Below are 15,171 nucleotides of genomic sequence, written 5' to 3' on the forward strand. Positions count from 1 at the left end.
TGCACATTGTGTCACTGAAACTGGATATATAGAAAAATCAATCAAACACATCAATAACAATACCTGACTATTTCTAATGACAATGGTTTTGTGTTCCATTTCATGTGATAAATGTATAAATGTATTTCTTGTCATTCAAAGTTGTACATGTTATTTTTCTATCTTTCAGAAAGTGATGTGTAAACTTTGAATGCTCGACAATTAGCAACTTTTCATCCGTGAAGAAGCTGCACTACAGCAATGCAATCAAAGAAAACGCTGATTGTTTCCCTAATGTTGCATTTGTTATACAAAATCTATAACTGGATACAAGACAAAAAGCCTAATGCTAATGCACAGCCTCAAGAAAAATGCCCACTTTTTCACTTATAAAACATAAACCAAAAACAGTTTCAATGTAAAAACAGCTTTAATTGATGTCCCATGTATTCCACTTGCTTGATTATTAAGCTTCTTTGGGCTGATTTTTGATAGATTATTCTGTAATAACATTTCCCACTACCATCATTAAGCAATGCAAACCTTATTGGTCATTCACAAGATAGAGATGCACTCAGTGTGCATTGGTGGCCAAAGCATGAAATCCTTTGTCATGTATCCACAGGTCAGAGTATCGTAGAAGCACAGCTATTAAAAATTATATGCATAAATAAACACTTAAACTATTAACAAGCCATTTACTGATCAGTAGTTAAACGAGAAGTTTAATTACCATCACTACAAGCTCAGTTCTCCCATACATTGCTTTGCAAATATTTGTTTATACCGTAAAGGCATGGCATATTTTGAAAGACTCTTCGCTCCTCTTGACTTCCCTTGCAGCAGTGATGGATGTGCTCAAAGTGAATGACTTCTTAGGGCTTCATGCAGGCCTCTAGATGGCACACCAAGGCAGAGGCAGTATCCACATTGAAGCCAGGATAAGTAATACTGATGTATAATTGTGGGGCTTAGCATTCCTGCAGAGGATATCAGCTCTTATATGTCATGAGAACCTTGTAGAATATATGCAAGAATTTTGGCAAAAGCATTTAAAAGTTTTAATTTATCTTAAGGTATATTTGATATTAGTAAAAGTATGAAATGTAGTGACAAATCATCAGTGAATTAAACAGTCGTGGCAGTTGTGTCATGTCTGCCACAAAATAACAAATATGATCTGTCATTATCTTTGGCCTAAGATAATGAACTGATCTGATTGGATTAAAATTGTGTTAATCTGAAGCACTATGTCCAGTTAATCCACTTTAAAACAGCTCAGGAGTTTGTTTTTGATGATGATTAACAACATTGATTGATTTAAAGGAAATTGTTAGTTCATTTGTCAAACTTCTTTTTTAGGAGACTTTTTTAAACATAAAGAGAAGAAACCAAGTCTTTCTAATAAGTAAAATAAGCAGTGCTCCTTAATGGCTCTGCTCAGGATGCTTCTGGACTTTATCAACTTGTATTTTCAGCACCTCTCTTGTCTCATCAGCAGCAAATTTGGATGACTTGTCTTTAAATTACAGTTGTGCTGAGGTAACAGTTTTTTATATATGTGTGTGAATGTGTTCATCAGCGCGCATGGTGATCCTCACAACCGCTTCAGCTGTGCATTTAAAAAGAAAATTAAAAACAAACCCACCTGATTCTGACATGTAGAACAGCTTAAGTCATTGTAGAGATCTGCTGAAAGGGTTTGCACAAATGACAAATGAGAGGGGGTTAAATGAAAATTTGGAGTAGGTATTTTAAAGCTGAAAGAAAAGAGAAACAAATAGTGCGAAGAGATACAAGAACAAGAGGAGGAAAGAGAAGACAATGTGGAGAAGAGTTGTGGGGAACCAGACATCAGCAGCACTGAGGGCTACACAGCAATGATGTCACCTCATGCTGGCACAGTTAGACTCAGAAACGGATTATCCATTTGATCTTTGCCCTTAATTTAGTTCCAGTTTCCTCCTTCCAGCTCATGCTGCCAGCTTATTGAGACACACAACATGTGTCTCACATCTTCCTCCGCTTTACCTCGTCTGCCACATACCTCAAACCTCCACATAACTCTCGTCTTTCCACATGTCTTCTGTGATCAGAATCAGTGGTATCCCCCCCACCCCACCCCTGTTTATGTAACAGCCCCATCATTGCTCGAGACCAAGAATGCACCCCACCACGTCGATAAGCCCTCATTCAAAGAGATTGAATTATATGGAGATAAACGGTGTCCTTGAGCATGGGTGCAGATAACAGATTGGAGTGACACAGCTGACTCTCTTGGTTTTGTTAATTAAAGATGACCTCATCGCTAAAAATGGACGCTGTGCACCTCCTCGTCACGAGCTTCGCCATCAGCAGATTGCAGATTGCAGGCAGGGGGCCAAGGGCTTTCTGCAGTCCCTTTTCCTTTTTGCTTCCCTTCCCATTTTGTCTCTTCACGCGCACATTGTTAGTCTCTCTCTACCATCACTACAGGTCTAGACTTCCCTGATTTATTTTTGTTCTCTCCATCTCTCAATAATTATGACAATCCCTCAGTGTCGCCAAAGGCTCACTAATGGACGTGTGCTGGAATTATGGAATTATTACTGAGACAAGATAAGGATATTGCCTCTCACTGCCTCCCTTTTCATTTGTCATTGTTTTATTATGAGATATTTTGTCCCCATCACGTAATGAAATTTGTCTGTGTTTGGCAGAGCTTCTGCGAGACTGGACTTGATCTTTGTTGATTTTGGTGCAGGCCAAAAATCAATTTAAAATGCATTTAACCATTAAATTAGGATTGATTAGTCTTATTTTGCATTTGGGGGCATTACACACTTAAACTGGGAGAAATAAATCTAAGTTCACAATGAAGTTGCTTACTTAAATATGAAGGAAGTGAACCCTGTTTAGCATCATGGAAGGTGACTTTAATAACTGACTGTATCAATTTTACCATCTGTGCCCCCCACTAGCTAATATACACACAATATAAAAAAAAAAATAAAAAGAAAAAAAACACAGAATATGTGTCAAGGTAGTGGCATTAATATTTAATCAAAATTGATTATAAATCACCATTTAGTTTTCTTTTCTCTATCCTCTTTTTCCTTTCTTCTTCTACTGTGGTTTTTCATCCGCTGAGTTAGACTACACTGAATTATCCTGAAAGAATTTTCTAATACTGTGTCCGCCCTCTGAATCCCAAATATGTCACCACAGTAGCTTGTCCTCAGCTCTAAATGTGACAAATGCGCAGTCTTTGTCAGCAATTACCACTCAACAATTACCATTAAAGGAATTCAATAACTTTCACGGTTGCCTCATCTAAAAAGATGTGTTTGCAAATGAGTTCTTATCTGCTACAGGATGCACATTGAATCTAAGGCTATCCCTGGCTTAAATAAGGATTATTCAGTATTCCTAGCATATGAAAAGCCAGTCATGATGGGTCATTCTCTGTGGTTACTTTCTATGTCAGAAATATGGCAACACCCTGCAAGTTCCAACTCCACCTGACACCCTTTATTAAATGGAACACTAGGGCCCGGATTTACTAAAGGTTTGCATATGCTAGAACATGTGCAAACTTACTGCACATGCAAACAAAAGTAGAAACTAGCGCGTCTGCATCCAGTTGGTACGTGTGCCACAATGAATATTTAAAATGGGGTGTTCCATGTGCATAATTGTGCACATGACTACAGATATTGTCTCAAGAAAGAAGCATTGAAACAAGCCAAGGAGAACGCATTTGTCACTCTTGTGTGAATATTTTTGGGATTACCAAGTTCTGGACCTAGAAATGTTTGCTAACACCAGTGCATTCACATTACATCTTCCCAGTTTCTTACCCAAAAACCAGCTGAACCTATCAGAACCCACCAGTCTACTTATACATTAGATTGAAGATGCCATTCAAGGCTCACAGCCATCTTTAATGTCAAATCCAGAACCAGCTAGTGATGGGGTCTCAGTAAAAGGAGCCAGGTGCTGTAAAAACAGACTACACATGGATCACATCAAAATAGTAGGCCCAGGGGGTCATTAGTCCTTCACATACCAACAAACCTGACCCAAATTCTCGCTGTGCTGAAAGGGCAGAGGCAGTCCAATGCCAAACACAGTGTCATTTTCAGGTTGTTAGAGCCAAAGTGTCAAGCAGTTCTAGAGGTGAACCTAGGAATGTCCAACTACAAGAATTGGACCAACATGCGCAGTGACTGACTTGTTACTACTGCTTGCATCAACAAAGAAGTAAAATATTGCTGTTAAATGCTGAAAATTATGCAATTACCTGTTTCTGATGTAGTACAATAGATAAATAAATAAATCTTGTTTTTGGGGAGCAGCTTTCAGTTTTATGTATATTATTGAGCTGTAAGTTTGTAGCAGGAAGACAGTGACATTAAACATTAAAATTTGATGTAAATCATTTCATTAATTCATCAGTTTTTGCTATTAACTGTGCTTATTCTCTTTAACTGTGATTTATAGTGAAATAATATCACATCATCATTCATATTTGATTATACCATGACCAGGGCGATCATCCAATTATTATTTGCTGGAGGGGACTTGATTCATTTCAGATAAATGAAAGGACCTGGCATAAAACTCTTTTTACCCTTTACAATTAATCTGTTGTCATGATGTTTTATCATCATATATAGTCTTTTTGCTTTTTGTTGAATAAAGCAGTAAAACCTACATCTAATAGATTTTTGTTAAGGTGTAGCGTGCATTTGCTCTGGGAAAGCTACCCTGTTTTTGTAGAAAACATGCAATAGTTATGTAATGGGCACTGGATCCAATAAAATGACACGTGGTTTCCAGTTTGTTGGAGAAATTCTAGATTCAGAGGGAACACTGCAGCTGCCAGAGTCAGAATTTATTCCCACTGGAACCACCAAAATAATGCAGATTTTGGATGTTTTCATTTTTTCAAACACAGAAGATTCTGTTAAAGTTGCAACTTGCTGTCAAATGCTGATGATGATCCAAATTGCTGCTCAGTGTAGAATTCCAAACTGGATTTCATGATATATTTAATGATCTGATGAGACCAAAAGACTTCTGTCTTTGTAATAACTAAATGATTGTGTAATGGTATGAAAGATGGCTTTTTTTTCCTAATCAGAATGAGTAAATGTTGCAATTAACACCATAAATATTTTAGAAAAAACAAGTTGATCCTTACAAAATCACAAAATGGAAGCCAGAACTGCTTTTGGACCAGTACCTAATGACAGTTAAATGGGACTATACTTAAAGGGTATCTCCACTGTCTTCACAAACTATATCAAACCTACAGGGCCATGTCCGTTTCATTTATTTATTTTATAACTTTTTTTCTTTTATAACTCTGAATAGATGAACAAATGCTTGTTCATCTTGGGTAGACAAAGCGAGAAGAGCAGCCACCAACACCACCACTAAAACACCATCTGCTATATTCCCATCATTATCTTCTGGAAACAATAAAAGCAATAATATCCATTACATACAAGGAATTGATAGCTAGAGGAAGCATGGGACTAGGAAATGCTGGCAGAGGGAGGCCCAAAGCTCACAAGTAACTCACAAATAGTCACCTCCACCTTAAAAGCGGACTGGTACATTGGTTAAACTGGAGTGCTGTCGATTTTGTAGAAACATCAGTAGCGAGAAGCCACTGTTGAGGCATATGGAGGGAAAATGCTGTACCACACAGAGTTTAAGGCAAACAGCAAGGCTGGAGAACAACAGTCCACCCAGTAAAGGTTTTGTAGAGTCTTCCTTTGTACTCCTTAAAGACTTAAAGACAGCCAAGCCCTGCACCATACCATTAAGGAAATATCAGGGACCGCTGAGCACTGCAGCCGGTGGCTGTGGATCAATCGGAAAGACCCAGTTGGGGCCCTAGAAGTTTGGGAGGCACACCCAGGTCTGATCAACCTGTGGTGGGTCTGTTTGAGCAAGAGGCCAAAGCACCTCCTGACACTGGGGTATAACTGAAGATGTGACCCTAGCTTCCACCTATAGAGGACATCTGGGGCAAATTTTGTGCAGAAGACCTTAGAAAAGGTTATTGGATATTACCGTAATGTCTTGCGCTTTGAAAAGAAAATTTGCGCAAGAATACCATTGTATATTTAAACACAAAATAGGCTCAATAACTAGGCATATCAGAATATTATGAGAGAAAATACAGCCCTGAGGACTCACATTAGCACACACAAAAGTGAAAACTTCTCTCACCTACAGTTTTACTGATCTGTCTTTTAGACACAGGGCTGTTGTAAGCTTTGCATTCACGTGGCCCAAGTTGTTAAAACTCACACTGCTGAAAGGAAGAGCAAAGCCATTTAATGGTCAGCTGTGTGGGGTAATGGACCAGCTACAAATTATGTTGTAATTCTTTTGGCACACTCAGTATAATCTTCGCTCTTTGTCCACTCATCCAGAATATATGTAAACTTTTATAAGCTAACATTAAGGTGGTGGTGTATTTATTCATCGTTAAATGGAAACTCTGAATTACCCGTGTTTGAGTGGCAAAAGAAGATACCTCCAACAAACCGAATATTCTAGTCATTATGAAACAGAATAAAAAGATACCATGAATGCTGCATGATATGCAGTTGAAGTTCTAAAAAAAAGGATAATTATGGATAGTTCATATTTTCAGACACACTAGAGTACTGAAAGTTAAAATATATTTTTTCCAGAGGTTTTGACATCTTAGTCAGATCAGATATCCAAATAGGTGCAGAAAAAGATTTTTTTTTTCACAATATGCTGCCTTCAAAGTGTTTTCAAAGTTTTGAATTAGGGCCCCCCCCCCTACTACGCCTCACAGTGTTTTGGTCCACTGTTTATCATTCCTAACCGCCCACACACACAGCTCTCAGAAGGGATCTCGCTGGAAATATGTCAGAGGTGTCTCAGCCCCAGTAAGTAGCTACTTTGCAAAGGTTAATGTAAAACAAAGGATGTGTCAGACACATCTTTACTTATACCACACATTCATGTGCTTATGGTACAATTTGTTAGCATTGCAGCAGTTTCCCCAGTATATATATATCCCTGGAAAGTGGGCAGGCATAATTCATTATAAATTGCTTTATTTATACAGTAAAATGTTAATACTGTGTCATTTATTTAAAAACAAAACCCAGGATATATTTACCATCACCACTCTATACTGATTGGAATAATCAAGTCTTTAAATAAGTGTGTGATTTGGGTCTGGTTTATAAATACATGTTGTTTCACTAATCTGTTAGATTATATCTATTTCTTAGCTATTCAAAATACTTTATCTGCTTAACATAGAACTATATGTGCATGTAAACTATTAAACTGTTAAATGATGTAAGCTTGAACCTGGAGTATGTGTGCATGAAAGAAATATGGACTACCCTTCAGTACACTAATGTGCATCATCACAAGCGCATTATTTAATTTCAAATCTACTGAAGCCTTTTATTTCACCCCTAAACTTATTTTTTTCTTCACTATTCTTGTGTCTTTTCCATTTGCATGACATTATGAGCATATCTGTGTAAAAGTCTACTTTATATATGAATTAGAGAGTTAGGGTGGAAGGTGGTGTTGGCTCTGTGTTGGGAGTGGAGGGCTGAATGTTGACAGTTTAACAGAGGAGGCCCCTTGCAGGTTTGGCAGCCAACAGGAAATATAAAGTGTGTGATTTGTTTGTTAATATAAAGCTTATGTTTTGTTTGCTTAAAAAGCGTCAACTAAGCTAACACATATCCTGATGGAAGGTCAAAAAAGAAACGGAAACACAGTCCAACAAAAGGGGCTACGCTAACTTGTTAAATTGTTGTTCTGTTCTTATGGGACATTTGATGCTGTTGCTGTGTTGAAAATTAAACCCATAAACACAAACACACACCATTGTGTGATGTATAGAATCAAAGTAGAATTAAAAGATAGAAGAACATGATGTGTGTATTGACAATACAGATGGAAATTTCCATCTGAATAGATGCGATATGTATGTATGTATGTATATGCTGTCTCAGTATTTACATCAACACACACATTTACTGCCCAAAAATCATCTGGACTGAATTGATCGAATGGTTTAAGCGAATGAACACTGTTTTACTACTCAGGCTTTTCTTCTGCTACTTTCCTTAAAGTTTCCTTTCTGAGCCAAAAACTGCATTTGTAAACCTACTGACCTTTAGGATTTACACTCTGTCACTGGGACAGACACACAGGCTTATACACACACACACACAAGCATGCACACACTGCAGCTATTGGCTTAGGCAATTACACAGTCCCTGAATTTAGTAGTGTAATGGAAATGATATGTCAGGGATAACTGTATAGCAAGGCTGCCCTGCAACATTATATAAAATGCCACACACACACACACGCAGATACACACACACACATCCATATGCATCTGCAAAAGAACATGTACTTAACAAATTTATCTACAAATTTCTATGACACATCCATCCATAGCCCATTAATATCTGCACCGTTTTGAGGGTTTATTAATTGATGCAGCCTTTTGTGTTCATTACAGCCTTGTTTTTTTCCTCCTATTGCATCACATGCTGTGCAGAAAAGAAAGATCACTTCGAATTACCGCTCCATGTCCTCTGCCACCCCCTCCTTTTTAGTGTTTTTGTTATGTGCTAAAGTTTTCAAGAGGGGTATCCCTTGTTTTTGTAGGGAATTTAGGCCAGTCTGGGTCAGGAACTGTTGCTTTTGTGGGCCAGTGCATGTCTTTAAGACATTGTATATGACATTGGTCTGTACAAATAAACAGAGCATGACTTGTTTGTGACTACATACATGATTACAAGGCCAGAGTGTGTTTGAATCCGAGCTGTTCTCTATGTACACTGTCCGTCAGTCCAGCTGGTCACATTCCCATGATTTGCTATTATTTGTTTCTCTTTCTGCTTACTAAAAAAGGTCACCTGGCATTTACCATGAGGATTTAATCGCCATGTAAGCTACAGAACACAAAATGGCTTTTACCGTAATACAATTTCAAGGACTTTAATTTTTGCCAGCTGTGAGCCGTTTTGGCTTTGGTATCGACAGAAATGTTGACGGACCACAGGCCTACCTTTGCAGGACCCCTCAGAAGGGTAGAACTATAAATGCTGCTTCTGGGTGGGTTTAAATACCGTATTCTCCTGTTAATTAATCACATTTAGATTATTATTACCTGATTGCTGTATGCAAGCACTTGGAATCCACCACTTTTTGTGGCAGTCAGAACTGAAAGTCCTCAGTGGAAGTAAGCGAACAGTCACAAACACAGCCATACGTGTGGGCCAATATGTGGCTTGTAAAAAAAAAAACACTTCCAGTTTAGCTATGGAGTTGTTTTGCATGTGAGAGCACATTCAATTCATAACTCCAGTAAATTTAACATACAAGCCACCTTTCCTGTGAAACCAAATGAAAGCACATGAACACATTTTGTCTTCTGTCTAAAACAGAAAATATTTTTTTATGGTTTTGAAAAGCAAAATTGGGCCTTTTATAAAAATATGTGATATGTGTTGAAGAAGTAAATGTACCTTTATATATTATTTATACACTGCAAGATCAATATGACATCATTTTGATGTTATCAGCTTAGCTGAACTTTTTCAGTTCAAGAGAGCTTAGAGAGGAGCAAGGTTGCAAGATAGATGCCAAGTTTGCTTTCATTAAAAGGCACCAAAATGTGAAAATACCTTCAAGTTTCAACAAGCAGATCATAAAGGCGCATTTATCAGGCAAAGTCGATTAAGGACATTAACTTGTTGAACCCCTTGCACCAATCATCTTTCGGTATACTAGTTCAAACAAAACTATTTTAGGATTTGAGTTTGATCCGACAAGTTTTTTCCCTTCTTCTGCAGAAGAAGTTATTGCTTGTAAAAATGTGTTTCCTTTGTAATCATTACATGCAGTAAAAAGTGTGTGCAGGTATGTTTATTCACTCCAGAGGTGGAAGAAATGCTTCTAGGTGTAACTCTGTGGGATCCAACCAAGTCTGCATCTGTTAGTAGTGTCATGTTGTGTTTGATGTCTTATAAATCAGTAGGAGATAAGGACAGTGTCACTGTTTGGACTAGTTTTGTTTTGTTTTATGGGTGTGTGTGTGTTTTTTTTTGTTGACATAACTATATTTACGAAGAAATCACTGTTTAAAACATAATCCATAGTTTAGAATACAAAACTAAAATTATTAAAAAAGAATACAATGGCTGCAGACTAATTTCTCTTTGATTATTTTTCCAAAACTAACATTTACATCTAAATATAGCTTAAATAAGTTACTTAACATTATGCACTTCATTGTACATTCTGTACCCTCACAAAATATAGTAGTCTCATATTCATGTAATCGTATAACAATTTGTAGCTCTCAAGTGACTCATTTCATGAAGAATTTTACCCATAAAAGTAAAGATGGAGTCTTCTCGGTAAGAATAGACGGTTTAGTACCAGATGCTGCATTTTTTGCCAAGTCCTTAATATGACAGTTATACCAGAGATCAGGAAAAAAGACAATTGTCCTTTGTTTTGTTCCCCAGATGGGCCTGCTGAGCATGTTCCTGTCATACCAGTGATATATGTGTCACTAAAATGTTATGTGTTCTCTTGGATTGAAATTAAAAAGGTATTTTTAGGTCGAACAAAATAAAAACCAATTAGATTTTTTTTTTTTAAATGGCGGTTTGTTACACAAATTGATTTTCCAAATGTCTGAAAGAATCGTGTTAATTATTAGCCCAGGAAATAAAAGTGACAGATGCAGGTCCCAAATATTTTTATGAAAATCACATTTTCAGTGAGACATGAGCACTGTACTGTGGTTGCTCCTGATGTATACGCCGGTCACTTTCTAAGTCCTAACCCTTTATTCTGATGATCAAAACATCCTCTAACATCATCATTCACCTGTGTGGCTGCATCCAAAACCATAAACCAGCAGAACAGTCTCTACCCTTTTCCCTCTATTTCTTGTTGTGTATTTAAATATTTTCTTTTCTAATTTTACTCTGTTGTCCTTGTTTTATTTAGAGCAGTTTGCTCTAAATTTAGGCATAAAATAGCAATAAGTACTAAATTAATGACTCTTCTCATAGAAATTTGCAACAAACGATAAAAATGATTTCTTTGAAAATCATCCAGTGAACACAGACTTGATCAAGTCAACAATTCAATTTTAAATTGATAACCACAATATTTTCTACCAAGCACGGGTGGATTGCTTTGTTTTCCAACTAATTTCCATTTGTGGACATAATTAATCAACTAAATACATAAATAGCAAGAGAAATGAGCACATTCATCATCTCTTCATTGCAAAGTGTAGCAGAGCAGAATGGAACTGATAAAAATAAGTGGGAAGTCATGTTTGGCAACCTAATTTTACAACAGAATGTGGAATAGTTACGATGGTATGCGTTAATCTTTGTTAATGCTTGTACATTCATATTGAACGTCAGAAAACTAGTTAGCAGCTCCAGCAGGCTAGTGATCAACTGGGACATCTTCTGAATGTCCGGTTGGTTTCAGGCTCTTGATGTGGTAATGCAAATTTGATGTGACTGCTTTATCATTTGCACTAGCCAGCTTCCTAATTTAGTACTCACTTATTATATCCCAGACTATTTGCCAGGTTAAAGAAAAAAATTTAGGGCTGGGGATATGGGTCTTTAATCTTACTGAGCTTTGTAAAATGCAAATATAAATAATAGCGATATAATATCTAAAATAAGATATCTGTAAATGCTATAACCTTGATATTGTTATGCTTAGAATGAGGAATATACATCAGCATGTGGCCTATGTGTTTCTATATTTTAAGCCAGGTGTATCATTTACCTGTCTCTCACTAGCAATAAATGCTGTTAGTTCTTACAAATTGTCATAACCTTTATAACATATGAAGTTTATTTAAGTTTTATAAACATGTAATTAATGTCTTTTAGACTCTGAATTGTTGGAAAAACATTTATTTTTGTATTGACAAGATGACTTTTTGTTGAACGTTAAGTAGTAATAACAAACGTTGATTGGTGCAACCTATATAAACAGTGTGAGGAAGTAGGCTTGAGGTTTGGAAAAGTTAAAGTTGTATAAAAGTTGTATGTAATTTGTTCATGATAAAAAAATGTTGCCCTAAAAAGCATATAATTCAGTACAATACTGGTTACAATTTCAAAGCAACATTTAATGAATGTGTCAAAATTTATTCCGTATAAAAAAGTATATCCTTTTTTAAATAAAAGTCTTTGGAGTCCAATTTTGATAACAGTATAAATGAATCCAGTTCCAAAAGAGCAAACTTGCCACAGTACTGGAATGTGTTGGGGGTAACCTCCTATGCACAGAGCTCTTTCTGTGAAAAGGTCAAATCATTCATTTGTACAGCTTTTTCCTCCTTTCTGCAACCTTTTCTTACCACCCCCTTGTGCCCCACCAGCCAGACTTACTCCCTGTGTTTATAAGTTGGCCCATGTATCATAAGCTAAAACTAAGCTGCCCTTTACCTCATGTAGAAATAGTTGGAAATCCAACCATTTGAGCAATTTTAAACTATTTTGACAAGTTCTTCTTTTTTTCCATCACCCCCATGAGCACTGGAAACTGGCGTTGTGTGTGTCCATGTCTGAATGAACAACTGTGCGACGCTTTCCTTTCCCGTAAACTGACATAAAATATTTCACAGCTTGTGAAGTACTGTTTTGTGAGACACCAGGGTGCTTAGTGAGATGTCACTGTAATAGCGCCATGTATGTGTCCGTAAAGGAACCAAATCCTGTTTTTCTTACAGTGCTATAATGTAATGTGTAGGAGTTTCTGTCTATAAAAAGTGACATTTAATTGAGCCTTAGGGTTGCTGCTGGTGAAATAGATCCCACAGGACCAGGCAGAGGTGAAGCTTACAAATCCAGAAGTAAATGGCTCAATTAATGATAATGAAAGAGCTTTTTAACAAGTGCAGAAAATCTTTTTCCTGTGCATCAATGTTATCCCACAAAATCTTGGGCACAGAATAAAATTGGTGGTTAAACACAGTTCAAAAGAACATTATCAAACTTTTTTTTTTCTCCTAAGATCACTCTTTATTTGTCTTTTTCTTTCTAATTCATTCCTTTGTCAGGTGAGGTTCTGAGCTTGATGGATGACCTGTTCTCTGGTTTGGGCTCATCCTGTGTCGTTGCTGGGAAAAGGGTTGGAGACCATCCCCATACTGCCATGTATTCAGTGGTTTTCAAGTGCCTGGAACCTGACAGCTTGTACAAGTAAGTCTGCAGATTCCCTCTCCTCTTGGTTTCTTTTGTTAACCCCAGCACATTGAGCAATGAACATGTCCACTGCTGCCACTTTAAGGAAGAGCACGGAAAACTGGTTTGAGTTTTGTAAAAAAAAAAAAATTAACTGTTTATTGCAAAGTCAAATACAAACTGTAAAGAACCTTGTGGAAAAAAAACAGCACTAGAAGCCCCTCCAACAAGACCAACCTTTATTAATGGGCATTTACTTTATATTAAGTGCACCGTTGCTATAGAAAACATAGATTTGCACGTCAATAACCAAACAATTAAGATCCTAAAACAGTCAGGGGTCATTAATGACAAACTGGCTAAGGACCAAATAGATCTGGGGACATTGCAACTTTGCATATAAATGTTTTTTTTTTTTTTTTAGCTTTATCAAAATGTCATGAAGATTAATTAAGAATAAATTAAACAAATTAGACTACTAATAAAAATTTAAAATTACAAGTCACTGCCTTTGATCCTGAAACATGAATATTATATGACAGCACTTTAAAATTTTGAAGTAAAACATCTTTGGCTGCATGTATTCAATGTTCTGCGTTACATTTTTTGCAGACAAAACAATCCCTTGACTTTTATATCCTGCTTAACCACATTTTTATTACACTGTTTTTGGTTTCAGAATGTATTTCAATCTAACTGACTCAGTACGTATTTCTGATTTTATGTATTTCCCATAGCCATTGGAAAAGCCATTCCCAAACATAATGTTGTGGCCATGTTTGCAACTCACCAAAACTACAGAAAACAGGCACTAACAATACTACTACCGTGTGTGCTTTTCTACACTTCCTTGTGCAAATGTTTTGTTTCAGAGGAGCGAGATTTGTTACCATCTCCTGACCAACAGCTGGGTTGAGTTAAGCAGAAAAGCATACTTCGACTTAACGTGGTGGATGCTTCCGTTCTTTTATGTTCTCTTTGGTTGTAGGTTTTAGTGAATACAGAAGGATCCTTGTTAAAAAAGACATATTTCTTCAACTCAAAGGCTAAATTAACCACAGGATGTAATGTCTTTATTGCAAGCAGAAATAAATTACAGTACTTTGTTAGTAATGCTAATTCTATGTGCAATATGTACAATTTAAAGTGGAAGTATGAAAATATGCATTTTAAGTCTCTTATTTCACATGATGGCTTCAGACTGCTTAAACTGTGCTCTTGTCAAAATCACAAATGAACTACTCATTGCTGTTGATTCAGGACTCCTCATCATCCTCCCCATGCTGAGTGCAGCGTTTGACATCATCCTACACAGATATTGACAGATTAGCCAACATTGGATTATCACAGGGCTGTGCAGTGGCATAGTGGTTAGAACTGTGGCAAGGATATCGCTGGTATGAGCTTGGGGGAAGTTCGAACTGTGGCCTTTCTCTGTGGAGTTTGCATGTTCTCTCTGAATACTCCGGCTTCTTCCCACCGTCCAAAGACATTCGTGTTGCGTTAATTGGTTTGATTGTGAGCGTGGATAGTTGTTTGTCTATCTGTGTTGGCACTGCGACGTACTGGTGACTTGTCCAGGGCGTACCCTGCCTTACGCTCAATGATTACTGGGATAGGCTCCAACTTCCTAGCAACCCTTAAACGGAGCAATCAGTTGAGCAAATAGGTGGATGAATGGACTTTCACTCCCCTTAGCTGTTTATATCATATGTCTAGTGCCACACTGAGGTTTTTTATAATTAACATCCAAAGCATCTACCATCTCATCTGGTGCAACTCAAGGTTCAGTGCTTGAACCTCTCTTGTTCATTATATACCTCATCCTGCTTGGCCATATTTTCCTGAAATATAGTAGTCATCTTCAGCGCGACATGGATGACAGCCAGCTCTGTCTGTCCTCCAACTACAACTCCCTGCATGGACTGCAACTGGTTCA

The 15,171-nt window shown here is 37.1% G+C and overlaps 1 protein-coding gene across 1 annotated transcript in view; it reads left to right on the forward strand.

The window, feature by feature from the left end:
* The window catches only part of astn2 (astrotactin 2), a gene marked incomplete at both ends in the record, with an annotated part of 274,064 nt that overhangs the window by 241,279 nt on the left and 17,614 nt on the right, over positions 1 to 15,171 (forward strand). Inside the window, one exon of the mRNA XM_079256074.1 lies at positions 13,109 to 13,250. Coding sequence (XP_079112200.1) covers positions 13,109 to 13,250 — 142 coding nt within the window. The remainder of the gene's footprint in view (positions 1 to 13,108; positions 13,251 to 15,171) is intronic.

Source organism: Telmatherina bonti, assembly GCF_933228915.1.
Source record: "Telmatherina bonti genome assembly, chromosome: 17".
Taxonomy (NCBI): domain Eukaryota; kingdom Metazoa; phylum Chordata; class Actinopteri; order Atheriniformes; family Telmatherinidae; genus Telmatherina; species Telmatherina bonti.